Below are 25,886 nucleotides of genomic sequence, written 5' to 3'. Positions count from 1 at the left end.
CTTTAATTATATATATTTAATCTATATATGTATATCTATTTATTATATAAAATCAGCTCTTAAGGGAGCGATACAGAAGTAAATAAGGGCAAAATTGACCATGACTGAAGTAAATAGGGCTAAACTTTATTTTTTGTTTTATTAAATACAGTAAATAGGGTCAAAATGTCATTTTACTTAGTTATTTTTCATTCAATATATTCAATTAAATATTTAAGTGATTACAATATTAATTTTATATTAGGTTTGAATTAGAGATGCCCTTAGGTCAGGTCGAGTTCTAACAAAATTTTAAACTTGTTTGTCTCGATCCGCCGTATTAAATCAATTTTATTTTTATTTTTATTTTAATTTTAAATTAATATTAAATCATTAAATAAAATGTAATTATTATTTTTTACTTAATATCATTAACACCTCAACTACTCTCCATAACATGTATGTAACTAAAATTTGATGTTAGAATCAATTTAAATATTAATGACAGAGTTGTGTAACCCGAATCTCGTTTGATTTGGCCTGAAAAGTTTGAGGTGTTACTCACTTATTAAAGAAATAAAATAGAAAGGCAAAATAGGGGATCTGTGGGGGCGAACGACCGATGGCTATATATAAATTTGAATACCTTAAGAGTCTTAGAAATTGACACACGGTTTCTTATTTCTTTTAGGTTTACGTACGTCTTACCCCTTTTTTTTTTTTTACAGATTTAGAAAAATAATTAAATTTTAATTTTGGTCCCTCTGTTATGCCTAAATTTAAAATTTAATGGCCACACTTTAATTTCTAATGTAATTCAATCCCTATATTTTTATACTATTATTAATTAGTCCAAATAGTTAATATCATTAAATTTTCGATCAAAATATTACGTGTTTATATATAATTTGAATACCCTAAGGGTCTTAGAGTCGAATAAGTAGCTTTCTATTTCTTTTAGGTTTACCTTGCTGCATTTTATTTGAATTATAAGACAATGATCAAACTTCAGTTTTAGCCTTATATTATGCGAAACTTGGGATTTAATCTATATATTTTATTTATCGACATAGTTTGATATTTCTACGTTTATAATGTCATTAGTTAGTCTAAATATTTAATATTGTTAACTATTTTAATAAAATTGTTGACGTCAATTTTTTCAGAACAATATTCCAATAAAAAATATTTTATCATGAATAGTTCGAATGAATTTTTAAGAGAAAAATCCATATAAACGTATTCGATGTTATTTTTATTGCTACATTATTACCAGATGTGTCACATCCAAAAAATATGGCTAGATAAAATAGGGATAAAATTTAGAAATTTTTTAAAGCATAGGTTAAGAGAATTAGAAAGCCTAAAAATTTATTTGCGTTAAAATAATAATAAGAATAAGTCTATTGGTTTAGTAATAAAGTTTTTTTATCTTTAGGTTTTAAGTTTAAAACCCTCTTTGTGCATTCAACTAAAATATTTTATTTTCCTATTTTTACCCCATAAAATGCCAAAATTTCAAAATAACCCAGCTAAAACTATTTTTTTAATTTAGTCTTTATTTTAAAATAGTCCTAATTCTACATAAAATTTTAAAACCTATTTCAATTAGGGAAAAATAGTCTTATAAATAGGAACCCTTTTCAAACTCTAAAATTTTTATCTAGCAAATTTTTCAAAAAAAAAAAAAATCTTAACTTCTTCTTTTTCTCCACCATTACCAAATCAATATTCAAACAAAAGAATTTGAAGTTTTCAAAATCGTCCTTCTCCTCTCGAGTAGATCCTCAAACTTTTCATCCAATTAAGGTTTTTTGTGTTTTCAAAATCAAGTGTGGGATCTAAACTTAAATCATTATGTTTGATTCATTGAAGTATTAAGAAGAAAGTAGTGTGTAACGAACACCCCCATGTATGTGAACCCCATGTGAACCCCCATGTGAACCTATATAGGTGAACCCCCATATGCGACCTCCTTTGCATGCGAACACCTATGTGCGAACTTATGAATGCGAGCCTACATGCAAACCTTTATGGATTTAGTATGCAAACCCCATATTTTTAATATGCAAACCCTATATATACGAACCCTACATGTGCGAACCCTATAGGTGTGAACCCTACATGTGTGAACCCATATGCGTGAATCCTGTAAGTGCGAATCCATATGTACGAACCCTATAGGTGCGAACCCATATGCGCGAATCCTGTAGGTGCGAACCCATATGTACGAACCTTGTAGGTGCTAATCCATATGTACGAACCTTATAGGTGTGAACCCTATATGTGGGAACCTTATAAGTGTGAACCCTTCGTGTGAACTTGTTTTGTATGTGTTAGCCGAACTAGGCATGTTAATTCACATAAAGATATTGTATATGTGAAACTGTTTTTAATTTGTATAAATTAATTGTATATGTGAAATTGATGAGAATGAATGCATGAATACATGCCATTAAATATTAGTATGAAATATTGAATGTAGGATCGACTGATGATAAATAGCATAATATGCTAATCATCGGGAAATCCGGGATCGTTAGTTATTGATATGTGTTTTGGTGTGTTGAGTGATACTAGAGGGCGGATAGAGTGGATGGGTGGGAACTTAAAATTAAAATTGCATTGCATCATGAACATAACCTATACATGCATTGATTTACTATATGTTCCTTATATCATGCTTAATTTGTTATTATGCTATAAATTAAATGTTATATTGTTCGAATGATTATATATAATGGTTTATAATTAGATTCACACTGAGCTGTCATAAGCTAACTTCTTCTTTCTTTACCTCTCAGGTAGCGCAAAGAACTAAGTCTCAGAATGGCATCTGAGGAACCTCGGATTAGCAACTTGTTTTTCTTCATATTTAAAAGTTTTCATTAAAGTTCTTCTGTAATTGTTTTGTTTTTGAGTTATAATTATTAATTATTCTTGCTTTTATATATTAGATTTGGGATTTTTTAGCTTATATATATTAAGCATGTTACTTAATTATACTCTGATATTTGCATGCTATTCGGTTTAGAAAACTATTATTTTAAACGTTTTCTGTTGCTTTACAAAATACTTAAAAGTTTCGATAAACCTTTTTTTGAAAACCTTAATTGTTCTCAAAACGCCACAATAATAATATCAAAATTAAATTTCTAAGAAAACCTGACTTAATGAATGAATGTTTTTTACCGAAAACAAAAGAGCATTTCCTTTGCATATCAACACAAGTAAAAAAGTGGCTTTACAGGATCACTTCAGTCATCGAATGTAACTCCTTAGACTTAGCCGAAACTCTTAAGCCGAGTCGGGAGTGTTATAAAGTGATTTTTTTAAATTTTAAAATATAATATCAATAAATTTAATAAAAAAATTTTAACCGTGGTAACAATTGAATCTAAAATTCTAAATCCAAAAAATTCAAACTTTTGAATTTATATTCTCTAATTTAATACAAACAAATAATTTACTCAACGCGAAACGAGAGAATCATAATAGATAATAATAAAAAGAGGAATGCAATAGAAAGTTAGTACGCAGAATAAAGTTCAATGAACCTAACAGCCGAAAGAAAAATAAAATACTAATAAAATTTGGTTGAGAATGACAAGCAATACTACTTTTCATATCCAAAACCACTAACTAAACTCTTATATACCCATAATTTATTCACTTTTTTTTTATATTTTATATCATATTATATTTTGAGACAAAATCTAAAATAAAATCCCCCAAAAAAAGAAAAGTATGGAAAATAATAATATTCTTTTGACTTTGAAGCAGTTTTTTATATAATATTTGTTGCTTTTAACTAAAATAATTTTTTGAAATTTTTTCATTGTATTCGTGTTCAGTTGACTTGTAATATCTTGATCTATAATCAAATTTTTCTTCGATTGACATGGTAAAATTGAGACGGTCAAGTGCAAAATTAGGGGAGCGGTCAGGGCTCAACTGCTTTAAAATGGAAATTTTTAAAATTTTAAATTAATAAAAGTAAAATTATACTTTGGCTCCTCTAAAAATATAAAAATTTGATTTAGTTATTTAAAAGTATAAATATATAGGCTATTAAAATGGTAAAATTATATTTTTACCGTCGTAAAATTTACAATTTAATTTTAGCCCCCTAAAAAATTTTATTGGTTTCGCCCCAGCATATGTATATATATATTTTAGATTTATCAGAATGTAAAAGACATAACTGTCCTCAAAATAATATTTGTTGCTTTGTAAAACGAATGGGCTTTTGATAGTTCTACAACTGAGTTGGAACTCGGTTAATAGATGACACTAACTTAGTCATGCACTTAAAAATAATATTTAATTTTACAAAATAATAAATATTACTAAGAGAAGATTTTATTTTTTATGTTTTATATAAAATTTAGAAAACACACATACCGGGGGTATTTTGTTGTTTTATTTTATATAAAATTTATAAAAATGTATATATATGATCAAGATGGCGAAATTAGGAGCTGGCAGGGGCCCTGGTCCCCCTAAAATGAAGTTTTTTTCAGAGGGCTCTTTTAAAATTTTAAATTAGTAAAGATAAAATTACACTTTGACCCTTAAAAATATAAAAATTTAATTTAATCTTTTAAAATTATAAATATATAGTCTATGAAAATGGTAAAATTATATTTTTATTATCGTAAAATTATAATTTAATTTCGACTCCTAAAAAATTTTTAGTTTTGCCTGTATATGATGAAATTTGAACACAAAAATTATACTCTACTACTCTAATTTCCAACCAAAGTTGTATTTATTTATATATATATTTTATAAATATATTTATTATATAAAATATTTCACCCACGTGATAAATGTAAAATAATTTTATAAATGAAATAATTTAATTCGTTGAATGTTGGGTTTGGCTTAAAAAGGGTATCAATTAAAAGGTAGCTTTCAACCAATAATAATATGTCCAAACCTTTGCTTTAACTAAACTAGGGTGTGGGTATCCTACTAGGGATATGGGAAAGGTAAGCATTTATGTTATCTATATATATATATATATATATATATATATATATATATATATAATCATATTTTATTTAAGACTTAATATAATGTTTGGTATCTGAATTTGTCACTTTTTTTAATTTAGTACTTAAATTTATTAAATATTATACAAATTACCCAAAACATTAACGATGTTACAAACTTTTGTGTTGTGTTACAAAATATTGTTAGTATTAGTGGAAATTGTGTTAAAATTAGACATTAAGCTATGCTTAATGAATTAATATTGAATAAAAAACAAGTGTTTTAAAAATCCAAAGTATAAGAACTTTATTTTTTAAATCAGCAAAATAAATAAAATGAAAAGTGATTGAAAATTTAAAACACAAAAGTGAAATATCATGTCATCTGCCACATGTCGGTTATACATTGACGATTTTTACTACCTCGTAAAAATATAACATTGTTAGTGTATTGGATTAATTTGTAAAACGTTTGACAAGTTCAAGTACCAAATTAGACAAAAAAGAGAGAGAGAGAGAGAGAGAGAGAGAGAGTCAAGTTTGAGTGCCAAATTGGACCTAAAAAACGATTAAGTACTAAATTAAGAAAAAATGTCAAGTTCATGTACCGAATTAGGAAAAAGTGTCAAGTTAAGGCGCCAAATTAGTCCAAAGAAAAGTTTAGATACCAAATTAAGAAAAACTGTTCAGTTTATGTATTGTCGTAACCATTTTTTAGGAAAATCGAGTATCGACTTGGATTTTGATAATGAAAATGAATAGAGGAGTCGCCACCGATCCTTTTTGACGAGGTGTGATCGGGTCACCTTGTAAAAGTGGTTGTTTTTAATAAATAGTTTGATTTATTGAAACAACAATTTTGGTCTACGCAAATCAAGAAAACAGGTTCGGGAGTCGGTTACGCACGAGGAAGGATTAGCACCCTCGATACGCCCAAAATTAGTACCTAGTTGATTAATTAGTGTCGAAAATTTAAAAACTTGAAAGAATTTTGAAATACGATCCCTTTTTTATAAAAAAGTTCAAGTGTTAAAGACCTTCTCGTCTCAAAATATGAAATGTCACATCCAGTGAGTTAGGACACAACATCTTGAATTTTTGAGAGCGAGCTTGCCTTTTATATAAAACTTACGTATTTTAATTTGTTAGAAGGGTATTTGGTTATTTAGGGTAAACGAGAAAAATCGAAACCTAGTAAGTTAGGGTACGTTTTCCAGAGTTCTCAAACACCGAATATTGCCTTTGTTTTAAAACAAATTCATATTTCGAGGTGACGAAATGTCATACCCGGTAAGTTAGGGCACAACACTTCGTATCTTCGAGAATGAGCATTTTCAAAACTCGTATAGCAATTTAAAAGAGTATTCCGTTATTTAGATTAAATGAGAAAAATCGAAACCCAGTAAGTTAGGGCACGATTATCTCGAATTACCAAATACGGAATATCACTTTTATGAAAGAATTATTTTAAGGCATTGAGTAAAAACATAAAGTGATACATAGTAATATATAAAAGCAGATCATGATATTAATAATAACGTATAATAGTGAGTGATAATAACGAGTAATTATGAAAAGATGACGTAGAAGCAAGGTTAGTAATATATAAATATAAACAAATGCGTGAGAAAAAATGAAATGATCGAATACATAAGTAAATTAACGAATAAATGAATATAAAGATGGAGAAATAAAATGATAATGATGGCGATAATAATAATATAAAAGCGCATACATATACGTATCAAAGTACCTACGTAATAATAGAAGTAATAAGAAATATAAAAATATATATACATAACAATAATAGTACGATATTAAAAGACACATATGCATGGTATATATAAAATGTATAAGTAATATAATAAAAATTACATGGTATATATACATGTTAGTAATAATAATTATGATGATACAAATAATGAATGATTTAAGGTTTGAGAGAATTTACAAAGGTATAAATAAATAGGTGACTAAACGATAATAATGAGAATAATGATATATATAAGTGACATAAGTAATGCGTTAAAATACATATATATATATTTTAAATTAGTTAGTATAAAAACAATAGCATATAGGTAATTACATATAAAAAGGTTATAGTAATAAAAGTAATAATGCAATAGTGATAACAGTGAGAGGTACAATAGTAATTATAGTAAAATGCAAAAATAATGATAATAATATTAAAACTTTACATAAATATATGGAAAATAAATATATGATAAAATCAAATGTATATACATAACATGTACGTGTAATACAAAACAAAATATACACATAATATATTAAAACATATACATGACATACATAATATACATGGTAGAACATAATATGATATATACAATATATAAAAATTATAACAAAATGACATACATGATATAATATTAATTTACATGGGCATAATATGAAATATAATATACAACTATATGTTAAAAGTATGTATATATGACACAAATGTATTAACAAAACAATAATATCAAAAACTAATAATAATAATATATAAACGTATACGTATATATGTTAAATATATATAATAAAACATATATTGATATTAATAATAAATATAGAGGTAAGAATAGGCATAACAAAATGTACATAATAGAGTATTTGAATATGTATACATAAAACATATATTAGGAACAATAATAATATATATAAAACAACTATAAAATATATATATATATATATATATATGTATTATTAATCTAAAAAATGCCTAAATAATAATAAAATATGCTAAAAATAATAATACAAGAAAGGTAAAATAGAATAATGAATAATATTAAAATAACAAAGAGTAAAAATAATATGGAAACAGTATTAAATATGAAAAATGGACTAAATTCGGAACAAATATTAAGTTTTGGGGTCGATTTTAAAATAAATATGAAAGAAGGGACCCCTTTGAATGCGCGCGCAACTGCAGAGGATCAAAAGGGTAATTTACCCGAACCCTTAAAACGACGTCGCAGGAGGTAGGATTAAATCACAAAACATGATGAATTTTGAGGCCAATTTGAAAGAAATAAGAAGCTAATTGCAAAACGTGTGAAAAGCGGAAGAACCGCGCGCGCAATTAGACCATCATACGAAAACGCGCGGATCCTGAGGCGGGTCGGAGCAGGGTCTCGGGTCGGGGTAGCTAAACGGCACCGTTTCTGGATTTAAAAGGGCCGGGCAAAACGGTGCATTTTGCCAGCCTATATATGTAACGTCCCCCTACCCGAGACCGTTGCCGGAGTCAAGCAGGAGACATTACAAAACTTATCATAGCACTTAAACAGTTTTCGTAGTAAACTATCCATCTGCGTCATGGTTGCTAAAAAAATCATATCTCGAGTTACGAAACTCGAAATCCAATTCCGTAAATTTTTCCTGAAACTAGACTCATATATCTACTTACTAATTTTTTTCTAGAATTTTTGGTCAGGCCAATTAGTACAGTTTATTAGAAGAAGTCTCCCCTGTTTCAGGGTTCGGCTACTCTGACCCTTGTGCACTACGAATCAAATTTCTTCCTTTACAAAAATCCAATGACTATGCCATTTGTTTCAATTAAAAATAGACTCAATAAGGAATCCATACAAATAAAGTTTGAGTCCTAATTATTAATACAAAATTTATGGTGAATTTCTAAAGTCAGAACAGGGAATCCAGAAATTGTTCTAACCCTGTTTCACCAAAACGTAAATATCTCATAAAATACAACTCTTTTACCTATTTTGTTTCTTTCATATAAAAATAGATTCATTAAGCTTCAATTAAATATTTTATTCATCATCTAATTCATTTTATACTATTTTGGTATATTTTCAAAGTTGGACTACTGTTACTGTCCAAATCTATTTTAGTATAAAATGTTGATAACTAAGTTTATAACATCTTCATTTCTTCTCTCTACAACATTTACCAACAATTCCTCTTATTACTCTTCACTAACATATCAAAACATGCCATACTTAAGGTTTTGGTAACATTTACAAAACATACCAAAATATCATTTAACAACTTAGATACTTTCAAAATAACCAAAAGACATCCTAGGTACAATGCCATTTTCCAAAAGATAGAAACTTCACCAATTTGAGTTTGGGGATCGCTTGTATCTTTGAGTCCTTATACTTTCAGTACCTAGCCTGCATGCGACGAAACAAACCGTCGCTGAGAATACTCTCAGTGGTATTTCTATAAACAATAGCTTAATCAACTTTAAGACATGGTAATTCAAACACATTATTGCTATTATTCAATATCAATCAAGACTTTAATAACCTTTACTTTATTTACCCTTATTAACATAACTCGGACACTAACGGATACACGGATCCAACCCACACTCGGGATAAGCACATAGTGCTTCATCGAACAAATCCGAACTTTAACATTATAGTACACAAAGTACTTCATCGGAACAAATCCGAACTTTAACGAGAGTCGACACATAGTGTCTCATCGACTCAATGTCGAATATCCCAATACTTCCAATTCCTATGACATGTCAACTATATCCGACTAGCCCGACAACGTTAATAGGGTATTCAAAATCACATTCATTTCAATATGGTAAAAATACTTACCTCATTCACATTTTCATACAATATAAATATCAAATATAGCAATAACGATTAAGCTCGGTTTATAGAAATACAAACCACTATTTATCGAATTTAATCGATATCTTCGTTCACTTTCTCTTTTCCTTCTTTGATGACGTATCCGTGCTACGTTTGCTACTAACAATCATACAATTAAAATCATCAATATACTAATTCATAAAACACATTTTCACTTTCTATCAAACTTTTACAAAAATTCCAATTTCATCCTTTTCCATTACTAATCTTTTTCTTTAACTTAAGCTTCATATTCTCTTTAATCAACTCATTAACAATTTCTAACTCATAAAATTCATTATAAAACATAAATTTTGAGCTCTATTCAACTTAATCCCTATTTAAACCTAACTTAGAATTCTTTTAATAAATCACTCAATTTTCACTTCTAACTTCAATTCCTATCAATTTAACCCATAAAACCTCAATTTATTCAACCAAATCAATATCTAAAAATTTTCTATTTTTCTTCATTTTAACCTCATACATGTAGAACTTTGAATTAGGCATCCATAAACATAAAAATCATAAGAAAATGAGCTAAAACAACTTACCAATTAATCTTTAGGGCCTTAATCCTCAAATTTTCCTTTTCTTTTTCTTTCTTTCTTTCCTTCTTTCTTTCTCACGTTTGCTCTCTGTAACTCTTTCTATGTTTCTTTACTCATTATTCTTTATTCATTATACTATATTATATTATTATTAACCTATAAAAATATAATTAACATGTGTAATAGCTATAACATAAAATATCTTATAGCTATTACACATATATACCAACTATTACACATGTTATATCATACATTCACACACATGGCACTTAGGGTCTAATTGCTAGATTAGTCCCTTTTACTAATCTTTAATCTATAATTAAACTTTTATACCATATGCAATTTAGTCATTATTCTAAATTCAAGCTACTTAACTTAATCAAACATTAAATAACCATTCAACTATAATTCATAAATATTTCTAATAAATATTCATGAATAAATTTCACTGAAACAGTACTCAAGATTCAATTTCTGATGCCGTAACTTTCGGTTCATTACAATATAAACTAATTATTATTTTTTTATTTCATTTTCTTTCTCCTCTTCTAAAAAAACTTCTAATCCTCTCTTCTCTCTCTGCAGGTACCAGAATCCGGCGAGGAGTGGGCCGGTCACCGTCGTGTCATCCGCCGTGCCGGCCGTCGCTCCGGCCACCGTACACGGTGGCCGAAAATCGCCCGTGGGTAGATTTTTCTCCTTTTCTTATATTTTTTATTTATTTAATATATGCGTTGTTTTATTAAAAATGGGGATAATATATGTGAATAAATTCAAAAAGAAAAAAAAAAGAAAATAGACCTTAGATTTGCTGTTTTCGGTTCTCCGGTCTCTGATATGGGGCTATTCCCTGCTTTTGATGTTGCTAAAGTCTCTGTTTTTTTTCTTGAAATTGAATGTTGTTCGCTTTTTATTTTCAAAAGAATGCCCCCCTGCAATGGTTTTTGATTTGGCTTTTAAATAGCCATTACATTTCTTTTTCTTTTAATATTTGTCTATTCTTCTGTTGTTGCTGCAGGCAAACGGTGGTGGAGCAGAGGCCACTTGCAGGCGTCGGTGGTGGATGGGGTGGGGAGCATGTGCTGACAGCTAGGGTTTCCTTAGCCTTTTCTTTTGTTGTGTGTGTGGGCATGGGTAGGTTTGGGGCTATTGGCTTAGTGGGTTTAGGGGTTTTGGGCCTAAAATTGGGCTTGTACATGTATCAGTTGTTATATTAAGCATTTATTTAAAGTTTAAACACAAACTATTTAATATGGGTTCAAATTCAAGCGCACTTCGGTGTATTCCTCCGTTGATTTAAGGATTTGAGAGATTACGAGTAAAAATAGGTACTGTATCAAAAAAATTTCGACTCTTCAAACAAAATCTATTTTGCAATAAAAAAATTCCATTCTCCATAATGGGTTTTATAAAAAATATTAGTTTACAAAATATAAAATTAGTATATTTATATTTATATTTAATATATTATCAGTATATAAATTTATATATTGGTAAGAAATTATATGATGCTACCCATTAAAAATTTTAATTTTCTATATTTTGTTTTAAATAAATTTTAATGAGTTGTCAACATATGAAATAAATGAATTTAAATAAATATTGGTAAAATTCTCTTTGGCCCTCTTTAATTTTATAGCCTAATTATGTCGATCACCTTTGTATTAATTATTCATAAAAGAAAAATAAAATTGAACAAATAAAAAAAGGTAAACCATTATAATATTTAGGTATAATGATAAATTTAATCCTCAATATTTATATTTTTATAAATTTGACCATTAACTTTTAAAAAGAGTCAAATTGAATTTCTTTAACGGAACTGCTGACTAAAGCATTAAATTTTTAACGATATTGGCGTGACAACCTATTTGGTAGTCCGTATGTACTTCATGTTGGCATAACACTATTTATCTTATAAGTAATGTTAACAAATAATTCAAAATTTATAAAAATAATAAAAAAATTAAAAATTTTAAAAAGTTGGCATGAGATACACGTCGATTATCATGATTAAAATTTTAACATTGTAGTAGTAATTTTTGAAAGGTTGATGGTTAAATTTGACTCTTTTTAAAAAGATTCAGTGCCAAATTAATAACAAGGACCAAGTTGACAAAAGATGTAAATATTAAAGACTAAATTTGTTATTATACCTCATATTTAATACAGACTTTGCAATTTACTTTTTTAATGTATGAAAATATGATGTTTTTCTTTTGTAATATTAAATAATTCCACACCTTTCTAATTATTTTTAATTAGATTATAATTTGTTAACATTTAAAACTTTAATTAAAATCCACTATGAACTCGTGTCAAATTTAATATTAGACCTAAATTAAAATTTTTTAAGATTAAAAATCCTAGAACAAAATTTTGAATTAATCATTGTTATAGAATACCTCACAACTCGAAATCTGACCCGACCTTGTGAGCCGGAATTCAACTCCTAATTGGAACCCTCGCAATCTTGCAAGGAGGACATCAATGTGTATTGTGAGGTGAAATATCATCCTCTTGCGAGGAAGACACGTAAACACACCTTCAAAGGCAAATCTAGGGGGCTGGCAGGGGCCCCGACCCCTTAAAATGGAAAATTTTCTATTTAGGCCATTTAAAAATTTTAAAGTTTTAAATTATTAAAGGTAAAATTACACTTTGACCCCCTAAAATGATAAAATTTTGAGTTAGTCCTTTAAAAATTATAAAAATATAAGCTATTCAAATGTTGAAACTGCATTTTTACTATCATAAAAACTATAATTTAATTTCAACCCCCTAAAAAAATTTTCTGGCTTCGCCTCCATACACCTTGTGACCCTGAATCCGACCCCTAACTTACACCCTCGCGATCTCGCGAGATGGACATTAATGTGTATCGCCAGGAGAAATATCAATCCCTCACGAGGAAGACATGCGAACACCTCGCCACCCTACGAGGCGAGACACACAAGCACATATGATGATACCTGGGTGCAAATCCTATTTGAAAGACACATCTGTGATATGCGTCAAACCTAAAGGAGGTATATGTCGTCCTGAGTTATATGAATGGCACCTAACTACCTCTCTAACATGTCACATCAACAGAACCATGTCTTATAAATAAAGAAAAAAAAACGTCGAGAGACAGAAATATACTACAACAAGCATAAAAAATCTAAATTAAATTATTTTAAAAAAAATAATATCAATCAACCTCCAACAAAATGTGGGTATATAAAATTAGGAAAAGGTACATGCATCCCAAGGACTATGATGAAAAATAACATAATGATTTATGAGAAATTTACACACAATTGAAATTATCTGCTCAAAAAGAAAGAAAAAAACTATACAAACCATAGTCTACGGTTGGATTTAAATCATTCACGTGCATGTGCATCACAAACATTTTTTTTTCCAATTTTTAAAAATACTAATTACATATATTAAAAAATACAACGAATTTTTTGTTCTATTATTAGAAATTTTTTATTTAAGGGTCTTTTTAGATGAGCAGTGCGTTTGTCTCTAGTGCGATACGCTTAGTTTTCTTTTTATCTCACACTACAATATCACTATAATATCTAATTTTACCACTATCGTTATTTTTACACTAACAACAACACATCGTCAATCTAAAAGGACCCTAAATATCATTTTAATTCGAACATCATTATTTTTAGACCATAAAACAAATACGTACTCTTAAAGTTCTTAAAGTTGTTGGAGGAATTGATAGAAGAGAATTGACATGTGTAACACGATTTTGAATTTAGACAAGAGAATCAATCTGCACTGATAATTAAGTCATATCAATAAATGAAGTTTGTTTTATAGTTGTGAAGTCAATGGTTAAAGAAAAAAAAATGTTATTTAAATTTAATTTTAATATTTAATTTAATATTTAAAATTTTTGTCTCAATTAGTTCTTGAGTTTAGCTTCAGTGTTTATTTTAGCACTTAATTTTTTTTTTGTCTTAGTTAAACACCTGAATTTAACTTCAATGTTTAATTTAGTAGTTGATATTTTTTTTTGTCCCAATTAAGTCGCTAGAATTTTTTTATTAGAGTATACGTATCAAATATTCATTGGGACATATGATGCGATTTGGTTTGGATATAAAATTAAACGATAAAGTCAAACTCAAGTGAGATTAAATAGTATATTAATCCTTGAAAGAAAAGAAAATTCTATCTTTTTCAGAAAAAGAAAACCCATTTTTAATTTATTTTTAATAAAAAACTAGCCTCGTTGTTCGAGGATATTGTAAATGCTAAGTTTTGAGCCTATATCTAAATACCATCTGTTAAGAGTAATTGTATAAATTAATTGAATCAAATATCAAATTAAAAAAAATAAAAATCTTATTCTGTAAACCCTAAAATAAATTATTTTATATAAATATTGCATTTTGATACTATTTATTATGTACACTCAAACATTTGTTGACCTTTGTGTTAAGAATAATTAGACAATAGGTGAAAATGATACATCAATGGCATGCTAAAAGTAATAAAAAGAAGAAGAAAAAAAGGGCTTTATGTTCTTCTTCCATTTCCAACAAATTATTATGGCCTATATCCTCCTTTAACGATGCACATTTTTTTCCTCTTCAATATTGCTTTTGGATGTGATCTTTTAATAGTAAAATTTGCTTTAAATAGCAAAATGATTGATACTAAAAAGGAGAATGGAAGTGGGGGTGGGGGGATTTTCAGAAACCCAAATATTTCAAAAGAGTTTAATTTATATTAGGATGATTATTGATGTTTTTTTGACGGTGGAATTTGTTTGGAGATAACAATTGAAATAAGATGGATTTGCCTTGGAGATTAGACATTCCTACATGATAAACGTGAGCTTTGACATCATTGAAGCTTATGCTTTGGGTACATTAAGGCTTAGTTTGGATGGACAGTGCATTTATTTTTTATAAGGTCAAAAATTGTGGTGATGGTGAGGTAAAAGATTCCACCGCACCACAACTACCGCCCATCCAAAGGAGGCCTAAGTCAACAAAGAGCGAAGTTGGAATAGGAAAGCAAGATGACTTGAGATGATAAAGAGATAGAGAGTGTAGTATTGTAAATAGATGGAATGAGAGTTGTACCTATGCATTCATTTTGGGGAGTGCAATTTGACCATTTACTAACTTATAATCTTGTAAAAATTAAAGGGATAAAAGTGTTATTTTTCCTTTTTTGGGTTTAAGCGGGGTAGCCCTCCCTTGGCGTTACCCTTGATTCATACCTAATGCTTGAGTTGCTTTTTCAAGAAAACACAATTAGTACAATTAGTAATTCATACAATCTATTTTACAATTTATTTATCCATTGGTTCATAGTTTAACATGCATTGTATGTAAAGTTGTAATGAGTTAGCAAAAGGACGGATTGGACCATATAATATGGGCTAAAATAACATGTAATCAAATTCCTACTCTTTGTCTATTAATGTCATTGCTATTTAATTATAGAGTCAAACCACTAAAAGTGACATACGGGTACCTGCTAAACATCTCTCAGGGTGACCCAAAGCTTCATTGGACTATATTAGGATGATTTAAAAAGAATCATTTTTTTTGTAACCCAATAAAAATATATCGTTTCATATGTTTTAAAAAATGCTTAATTCATATCATGCACTATCTAACACTAGATCAATTCTCTTTAACAATATTTTAACTTAATTATCCTAATTTTTGTGTCAATTATTAAATAAAATGAACTAGTAATATGGTAAAGCTAAATTTACCGTTTAAGACTTAGTATTCAGGGTTAATATAATAATTTAGAGTTTTAAGGTTTATGAGTTATAATTGAGGTCAAAGTTAGAATATAATTTAGGATTTCAAGGATGGGTAAGATTTAGCATTTGCATATTTGATCTTGTTAATTAGAGTTAAAAAAGCTAATGAGAGTTCTTTGGTGTTCATAGATACATTATACGGTAATTATTCCATACATTGTTAGTGGAATAAAAAAACTCTACAAACGGGTTTAGGATGTTTTCATGTGTCCTTTTTTGTTTTCCATTTTCGATATTACAAGTACATATGGCAACATCCTAAACTCCATTGTGGAATTTTTTATTCCGTTAGCAGTATACAGAATAATTATCCTATATTATATTATGGGGAGGGATCCACTTACACCAGTGTAAAACTACTCTAGTTTTACACAATTTAATAAATTTTTGTACGATTAATATTTTAAAAATTTAATTGTTATATTTTATATTTTATTCAAGTTTGGAGTAAATTAAAATTTTCAAACTATTTGTTTTATATTTATCTATCTTACTTTAGTTCGTCAAAATAAGCCCTCCATTACACTAGAGGAGCTTATTGTCAAGTAATTTAAATGTTTTTTCTTTACTTTAGTTTATTTTTAACTTTTTTTTTGTTAATAAATGGTTTTGTTAGTTTTATGCTCTTTTGAGACCCAAATTAGCCAAATGGCGCCATGGGGGCCTAACGATATGATTGAGTTGGTGTAAGAAGTTGACAATGGCCCAAACTTGAAGAAATCATCATTTAGAGGGGGTATCATGACACTGAAGCATGGAAGTCATGATACCCCTAACAGTGCTGAAGTGAAGAAAATTGAAGCCAACTCCAATGATATCACGATATCAAGAATGAGTATCGCGACATTGAGACCCCCAAGACTCCCAATTTTAATACTGTATTGAGTATCACGATACTGCTACCTGACAAGGAGAAAATTAACTATAGGGGTATTTTTTGTCCAACACCAATCAAAATACAACGTACATGGGCATTTTGGTCCAAAATTTTGGGTTGTAATAAGATATTAAAAGCCACTTTCTGCTGAAAACTAAGGAGGCTGTTCACTTTTACTTTTCTTTCATCTTTTTAGCTTTCTAGTTGTCTTCTTTTTCATATTTTTAGGATTTAGTTTTAGACTTTTCTGGTTTTTAGTTGTGTTAGTTGGTAGTTAGTTTTTACTATAGTTTTGTCCTAATTGTTGTTTAGCACTCAAACTTTCTTTTTATTTTCATTTTAATCCATAACATTTAATATAGCTCAGCTCTATTTCTTTTTCTTAGTTAAAAAATCTAATCTTTGATAGTATTTGTGACCTTTATTGTTGCCAACATTCTCCCCTCCAAACAACCATCAAGAAATCATTAAGTTTTCTTAAACCATACTTTTGTGCTTAATCTAATGTATGCTTTGATTGTTTATCTAACTGTTGTTTGTATGGGAATGATGTTAGGTAACTAAGTTTATGGTGATTGGTTGATGGAAATGTTGTTTGGTTAGTTTTTGGTATAGGGACTAAATTGTAAAAATTAGACTAAATTGAATAACTTTCAAAATTTAGAATTGACACCTCTAAGGGAACATATAGATAAGTGAGAATGATAGGAGATCCTATTGAGCATCAATTCACTTAGCTTGAGTTATTTTGGTGAGGTCGAGAGATAAATCAGACTAAATCGTCCAATTTGGTAAAATGGTAATCGAAGGGTAAAATTGAGCCAATTAGAAGTTTAAACCTTTTAGATCCCTAATCCAAAGACTAATCAACAACATGGAATTCAACCGACCACTTTTGTTTCCTGAATTGTTAATTGTGCAATTTTGCTTGTTTTACAATTTGGTCCTCATTAGTGTTAAGTAGTTACTTAGCTTAATTAACCCTAATCATGACTTGTCGTAATATAGAACTTAATGAGTAGTTAGACAGGCTTATTTGCTGCATACTTTTCAATTAGGAATCACTTTGTGCTCAAACTCTATTGGGTTTGATCCTAGAAATACTGGAGTGTTCCACTATAAAACTAAAAATATTACAACTCGACCTATCACACTTGCAGTATACTGCTCTACTATTGATTGTTATTATGTTGATTCTTAACCTCGGTGCACGCACGTCCGAGCATAGTCATATATAAAAACTTTCAGCTGTTAAATATATATTAATATATACAATATTTTAGATCAATATGATAGAGATATCGAATCGATTCAAAAATTTACATGCATGATAAGTACAAATATTTTAATAAATTCAATAGTTGGATTTGAAAGAAGTAAATTAATATTTACAAGCATAATCAAGCAATGTCAAAAGTAGTGCTAAAAGTAGCAACAACTTTTTTAGTCACTGGTAATGAACAAGGTAGAAAAATAATGAGCACACAATATGTTTACGCAGTTTGATTTCCCTACGTCTGTGGGGCATTACCTAGAGAAGTAATCTCTTATCTAAGTAACTCGTACACCAAGTAATTACAACCTTTAACACTTACCACATTAGAAACCTCACTTATTCACCTAAGAGCTAAATCACTTTCCTTTACGAGAAAACTTAGGACAAAAATCAAGTAACACACTTGATTTTTCACACCATGAACTCATAAAAGACGTTCCTCAATGAACAAGAATAAGTGCTCTCAAATCAGTACATCACATATACAAGTCTCCTCAATTTATAGGGAATCAAGAATTGCTAATTTAATAGATTAGTCACAATCAATCTTCCCAAATAAACAACAAGATAATATGCAAAGAAAGTATCTTCAATGAGTCCAAGATAAGTCTGCAAAATTTCAGGATATGCTTCCAAGTTTACTCGATCAGATCCAATCTCTTCACAACAGGGAAGTCGATGTCATTGATCTGATCCAAACCAATCTTTAGGATATGTTGCTATAAACGGTTTAGATACCATAGATGGGCTTGTACACATCCAAATTATTAGCAAAGATCAAAGCCAAATGATTCTATTACCAAAATTTGCCAACACAAAACATGGCAATTTTTCGAAATGAGCGATGCTGACACCAAAGAGACATGCTCAAAGATTACTTTAAGAAGATTGTTAAAATATTAACTGAACAAAAATTATTCAAGTGTGTAAACTACTCTAATTTTACACCAGTGTAAGTGGTTTCCTCTCTTTATATTATCCATGACACTCAAACGCATAATATGCCTAAAGATGACTTTTTAAATTTATTCTAAGCTAAATTAAATAGATTATAAAATGAATGCCTAAAAATATATTGTTTAAGATTATCTTAATGAATTTAAACTCACATTATTGTTTTAAAACAAGAATTTATTGAATTGCATTGTCACCTTTAGTACTAGAAAGAAGCATCACATGTATTAAGGCACTAAAAAGGTTACCAAAGAATGGGGTTGAAAATTGAATGCCTTTTGTTTCCAAAAGTCCAAGGAAAAAAAATCCATGATATATACAACCATGATGGGAAAACAATGTCAAGCACTCATTTTTATATTAAATTCTTATTCTTAATTATTAAAAATAATCATACAATATGTTAGGGTTTTGTTTTGAAAAAAAAAATTTTTAATAAAAATAATTATCTAAATTTAACAGTAAAATTTTTAGATTCCATGAGTAAGAACAGATGATTGAAAAGTGTCCTATAGAAGTATAGTAAAATACTAAAAAATAAATATAAAAAACACGTGTTAGTTTTTTTAATTTTGCTTGTGGAATAAACAAAGTAAATCGCCAATATACCAAATAGTCACCTATTTGTTTTAAAAGATATTTGATCTGATGCATGAGAGTTTTTAGACTCCACAAGTAAAGCTAGAGAGTTGACAAGTATCCTATAAATATATAATAAAATATTTTTAATTTTTTTTAAAAGAGACACATGGTAATTTTTAGTAGGTTGGCAGATATTATTATTTTTAGAAAATGAAATATTTACCTTTAATTTTGCATATATTATTATTATTATTATTATTATTATTATTATTATTATTATTATTATTATTTATTACTTAATTAATTAATATCACTTAATTCTATTTACTAACAACAAGTGGAATAAAAGATTATGTATTAAAAATTTTCTCATAATTTAACACATAAATGTAATTTTCTTAGAAAATATTAATCTAAAATACATTCTAAAATTTATATGAAATAATTAATAAAAATATTTTATATGTTTATTATTATTATTTACTAAGTAACAAAATAGATTTATATTTGATACATTAATAGTGTATAAGTGCATATATTATTAATAACTCATAAAATAACACGTGTTGAAAAATAATTAAGTATTATATTTATTTTAATAAATTTTAAAATCATTAATTAATTTATTTATATCGTATTTTCGACAATATATGAACTTTATAGTACCCTAATAAATATCACATTTTCTATAAAAAACCTATTAAAATATTTTATATTTCAAAAAAAAATTGGGTCTAGATTTTTATAAAACTATTCGTATCTAACTTTTCTTTTGACTCTTTAAAGAAATTCTTTTAATATTTTCTCCATTCACACTAGAATTTTGAGTTAGGTTGAATATCAGTTTTTCTAGATTCTAGAAGAAAAGGGTTTTTTTTTTTTTAAAAGAAGGAGATGAAAAGTATAGAATTTTTTGAGAGAGCCCCTTATATACATTTCTAAAGACCCTCTCGAAGGAGAGGGGCTCTCTTAAAAAACTTACTTTCTATCTCCTTTTTCGAAAAAACCTTTTTCCTCTAGATTCTAGAGAGAGGAAATTGACCATCTAAAATCGATATTCATTAAATTAATTAATAAAAAAGAAAAAAATGGATTTAGCATAAAATCAAAGGGCTCTCTAATTTTTCATTACCATAAATTAGAAAAATAAATATTATAAAATTAATTTTCTAGAATGGTTAGTTTAATAATTAATTTATAATATCTAAGATTCTTAAACTATTTTATTTTGCCTTAACTATTCTATGCCATAATTAATTGATTAATTAATGTCTTTTAGCAAATTAAAAGGCTTACAAGGATGGCAGTTGTTTAACTAATGTTTGAAAAGAACAATGTCCCAAAGAAAATGGTAAAATAAATTAATATTTAATAAAACTGTCTCTATCTAGAATAATATTATAAATTGGGACCAATATTCTTACCTAAACCTTGAGAATTTGAGGATATTAAACTAATATTCCTTGGAATTTAATAAAAATGGGATTGTTCCATTAAATATGCCCATTGAAAAAATTGGTAGAATTTATTTTTAAAATTATTCAAAAAAAATATTTAAGCCATTGAGTTATTAAGTTTTTTTTTTTTAAAGAAAAGAGTTCGGTTAGCGAGCTCCAAGCGACGATTGATACGGTGGATTAATACCCATCGATGAGTAAAAGAACATACTTTAGATTCAAGTCGATCTGGCAGTCAGTGTCGGAGATCGGATAAGAAAGTTGTTTAGATTTTAATTCATAGATTCATAACGTTCAAAGCTATTTTATGGAAAAACTGATGATTGGTGCAGGCGTTGTGAACAGAGAAAGCTATATATACAACAACCATTTTAATAACCCGGTGACTTGAATAACAACTTTCAAATGGTTCAATGATCATTTTGTAATTTTTTAAAGTTAAGTGACCAAAATGTAAAACGTACTCATAATTTAATAACCTTAGATGCAGTTTAATTCAAATTTTAATTTTAAAATTTAAACTTGATTCGAGATAAAAATCGACTGGATTTGATTGTGATTGAATAAAACTTGCTTAGATGGTCAAAACAAACTCTTGATGAAAGTGATTTTGCTTCATCTTTTTGGCTACACTATTTCCTTTTCAGAATCCTCTCTCACATATTTGTAAAATTTGTTTGAAAGAAACATTTGTATTTTGACATTTCAATGTTGGGTACAATGTGTGTGTATATATATATATATATATATATATTGATGAATGACTTTTCAAAAAGAAACAACTAGTTTTAACATTGTTTGTGGACAATCTTTGTAATAAAAGAGGTTTGAAACTACAAGTACTTTACCTAACACCATTAATATGATCCTTTATGAACTCAAAATTTATCCATGTTAATTTAGACAATTATTTTTTTAATCGAAATTTATAAGAGAAGGGGTTGTTCATCAGGTTGTGGAACGTCATAAGAGTCAGAGGAGGTTTTGGTCTCATAAAAAATTTCATTATGCTCGTCAAAAATTTTAAAATTTTAATTAGGTCCCTCAAAGTTTTTAGAGATTTTAATTAGGCTCTTTAAAAGTTTTAAAATTTTAATTAAACTCTTTAAAATTTTTGGAAATTCTCATTAATTAAGCTTTTTTTTTTTTTTTTAAAGATTTTAGTTCGACCTCCCAAATCTTATCGCATGTTTTGTCATAGGGTTTGAACTTGGGATTTGATATCAACAAATATTTAAACAACACAAGTCATTTGTCACTACGTTGGTAGCTAGTTGACTACCATACAATTTTTTTAAAATATTAGTACAAATAAATCTAAATTTCGCATTTCAACATATGTTAAAAATATAATCTTGAAATATGCGATAAATCTCTGTATTTTTTTGTAAATTTAGAATTTAGTTTCTTTTCTTTTTAGATTTTAAAATTCAGGTCCGATTGTTAACACTGTAAAATTCTTTTGTTAAATTTAAGTTCAATACAACGCCAATTTTTTAGTTACATTGCTTGCTACCAAGTGATTTTTTTTAAAAAATTTCAAAATTTCACATCAATCAATTTAACAAAAAAAAAAAAACATTGTTAACAATTGGATTTGAAGTTTGAAATCTGAAAAATGAAGAGATTAAATTCCTGGAAATAAAGGTATAATGATAAAATTCCAAATTTGTGTTAAATTTGGATTACAACGTCATTCTGTTAGTTATTTTGCTACTAATTGAGTACTTTTTTTTATTTCAAAATGTCACACTAATCAATTCAACAAAAAAAACACTAATTATGTTAACAATTGGATTTGAAGTTTGAAATCCGAAAAGTGGAGAGACTGAATTCCTAAAAATAAAAGTACAATGACTAAATTTTAAATTTATAAAGATTACAAGGACTTACATTATATTTGAACCAAAATATAATTAATAAAGTTTGCATTGATAGTAGAGAAGGGTAGAGATTTGTCACATTTAATATAGAAAAAGAAAACCAAAAGACCTATTTGCTTATCACCTAAGGCAAGTAGAGTCAAACCTTTTGACTACTTTTTTTTCTTTTAAACTTTGACAAAATTTAAAAAAAAAAAAACCCTAAGTTTTTAAAGCTAAGAAAAAACGGGGGGTTCATTCAATGGCTTGCACTTGGTGTGTTTTTTTCTCAAACAACCCAAGCCTATAGTCAGCCAACCTTGACTTATATGCTGAAGTCTTGTATTCCCACCATGTGAACTCTTTGTATAAGCTTTCTTCTTGTTTTCCCATTAGTGAAGTTAAAGGTACTATCTTTTCACTTAAAGGTGGTCCTCCAAAATATATCATTGAAACCCTTGATCTGTGTGAATTTGCCAATACTCTATGCCTCACACTTTTGAACCTCCCATTTGTCATCACCTGGAAAAAAGAATCCATAAATTATTAATCGAGTGGATTACAATTGATAAGGTTTGAAACCTCGAAATTTATATGTACAAGATTAGGGTATTATTTAAAAGTCTAAAAAGAGATTAATCATTAGTAAGATTTGAACCTTGACTCTATTCCAAGTCGAGTCCGATTATATCTTAAACAGGATGAAACAAATACTTAGCTTAAAAGGTACCAAGTTCCTTACCATTCTATCCAATAAGTATTGGTATAGTAAAAAAAAAAAAAAAGATTAACAATAGTATTTAAATATCACCTACTAAATGGATTATTAGTAAGACTCGAACTTTAGTTCTATTTCATATATTAAACAGGATGAAATCTCTCTCAATATTTTTTTCTTCGTTTACAAAACTCAAAACAAGACTTTACTTGGTCCAATGGTGTCAATAAAATTTTCATGTCAAACTTTGATTCTATTCTAAGATAAGTCATAGGATGAGATCTCTCTCAACACTTATTTTCTCCATTCGCATGACTCAAAACCAATACTTCATTTAAAAGGTATCGAGTTTCACACCGCTCTCGGCCCAGCAAGCACCGATAAAAAAAATGAAATTTCAAAAAGAATGACATCATTAATATTATGTGTACCTGCAAAGCATCACCAACGTTGATGAAAAAGGAAGTTTCATCAGGTGGGACAGAAACCCAAACCCCATCTTTCAGACAAATTTGCAAACCAGATGTGCTGTTGGATCTTAAGACAGAGATTATTTGAGGGTCAGTGTGTTCCCCAAACCCAACCAAATCTCTGCCACTCAATGCCTGTAATTCAGGGCATGGTGGATAATGGTTTAGCCTAAAGCATGAATCACTATTCTCATCCTTTAACAGCTTGCTCAATGTATCCCTTGGTTCAATTTTCAGACCATCTGCTATTAGTTCCAATACTTCACATGCCATTAGCTTCACTGCTTCAATATACTCCTTTACAGCTGACCTGAGTCATCAATCAAAATAGTAAAAAGAATTACTCATATTTTAAAAAAGGTAAAATTTCAGTTTTGATCCCTCTACTATGCTCAAATTAAAAAAACAGTCTTTTAATTTAATAGCCTATTGTTATGATATTACTGGTCATCGAAATAGTTGACAGTGTCAACTCTTAGGAATAATAAAAAAGCTAAATTATATCAAGTATAAAGATAAATCTCAAACTTAAGTATAGTAGAGGGACCAAAATCAAAATTTGACCAAAACTTTTGCTTTTTATATTTATTTTATAATATTAGAAGAGAAAAGAAATCTACATTAGCAATTTAATAGTAGCAACTATTTGGACTAAATAATGGTATTATAGAAATAGAAAGACTAGGTTATACCAAGTATAAAGATAAAACTCAAATTTAAGTATGGTCTAGGGACCAGAATCAAAATTTTACCAAAACATTTGCATTTGTAGAAGTATTTTATAAAATTATAAGGGGAAAATCTATGTTAGCAATTTAATTGAAATTGAAATAGTTAACCGTATGAATTATTTCGATGGATATTATAAAATAGAAAAAATAAATTAAATTTAAATATAATAAAGGGACTAAATTTAAATTTTGACCAAAACTTTTGCTTATAAAGGAAAATTCTAAAAAATAGTTAAATGTGTAGACTATTTCAACTAATTAATGACATTATAAGAAAAGTTAAATTATACCAATAGACGGACCGAAATTGAAATTTGACCGAAAACTTTTGCTTCTATAAAAAAAATATTTTACCAGAAAATTTCTGGGGTTTCCCGGAAAACAGTGAGGGTTTTAAGAGAAGTGACTTGAGGATTGGTATTGAGAAGAAGATATTCAATCCAACCAACATCACCATTGCTTCCAATCCTTTTGCTACCATAACCAAAAGGATCTGGTGGACCAGCTTTATCTTTTTCGGATTGAGGAAGATTAAAAAACTCCAAAGCTTGAGCTTCCAATTTAGCTATAAACTCCATTGGAACACTGTGATTCACCACCTTGAAGAACCCATATTCTTCACAAGCTTTCATTATGTGAGTTTTCGATTCGGGGTCTTTCAAGTTTATCGACGGTATGGAGTCGAGAACGGTGGCGGGTTTACGTGTTTCGATCGATGAACAATGGTTCAACGTCGAAAGATTGGATTGAACCACCATGGTGGTGTTTGAAAAGAAAGCACAAGAAATAACACAAGAGAAAGTTGTGGATGGAGTGTGTTTTTGGAGGGCATTTGGAAGGGGTATTTAAAATGGAAAAAGAGATGGTGGTGACGGTTTTGGTAATGCACAAACAGGGAAGAAGAGAGGGCTAAAGGCGTTACTAACTATAGTGTGTAGCAATTTGGCGTTATGTGGGGTTTTTTATTATTAAATATTTTTTAATGTATTTGTCGGAACGAGTTCAACAATTAATTT

The 25,886-nt window shown here is 28.4% G+C and overlaps 1 protein-coding gene across 1 annotated transcript; it reads right to left on the bottom strand.

Annotated features, from left to right (window-relative positions):
• Nucleotides 1-23,179: 23,179 nt before the first annotated feature.
• Nucleotides 23,180-25,683, bottom strand: LOC108459805 (gibberellin 2-beta-dioxygenase-like). Its single transcript, XM_017759206.2, has 3 exons — nucleotides 25,225-25,683; nucleotides 24,101-24,449; nucleotides 23,180-23,473 (listed from the first exon to the last, which is right to left on the bottom strand). Exons 1-3 carry the CDS (start codon nucleotides 25,626-25,628, stop codon nucleotides 23,207-23,209), a joined length of 1,020 nt encoding a protein of 339 aa, XP_017614695.2. The 5' UTR covers nucleotides 25,629-25,683; the 3' UTR covers nucleotides 23,180-23,206.
• Between the last annotated feature and the right edge of the window lie 203 nt (nucleotides 25,684-25,886).

This window comes from Gossypium arboreum, chromosome 6, assembly GCF_025698485.1.
Source record: "Gossypium arboreum isolate Shixiya-1 chromosome 6, ASM2569848v2, whole genome shotgun sequence".
NCBI lineage: Eukaryota > Viridiplantae > Streptophyta > Magnoliopsida > Malvales > Malvaceae > Gossypium > Gossypium arboreum.
This window is presented reverse-complemented; position numbering and strand designations above follow the sequence as displayed.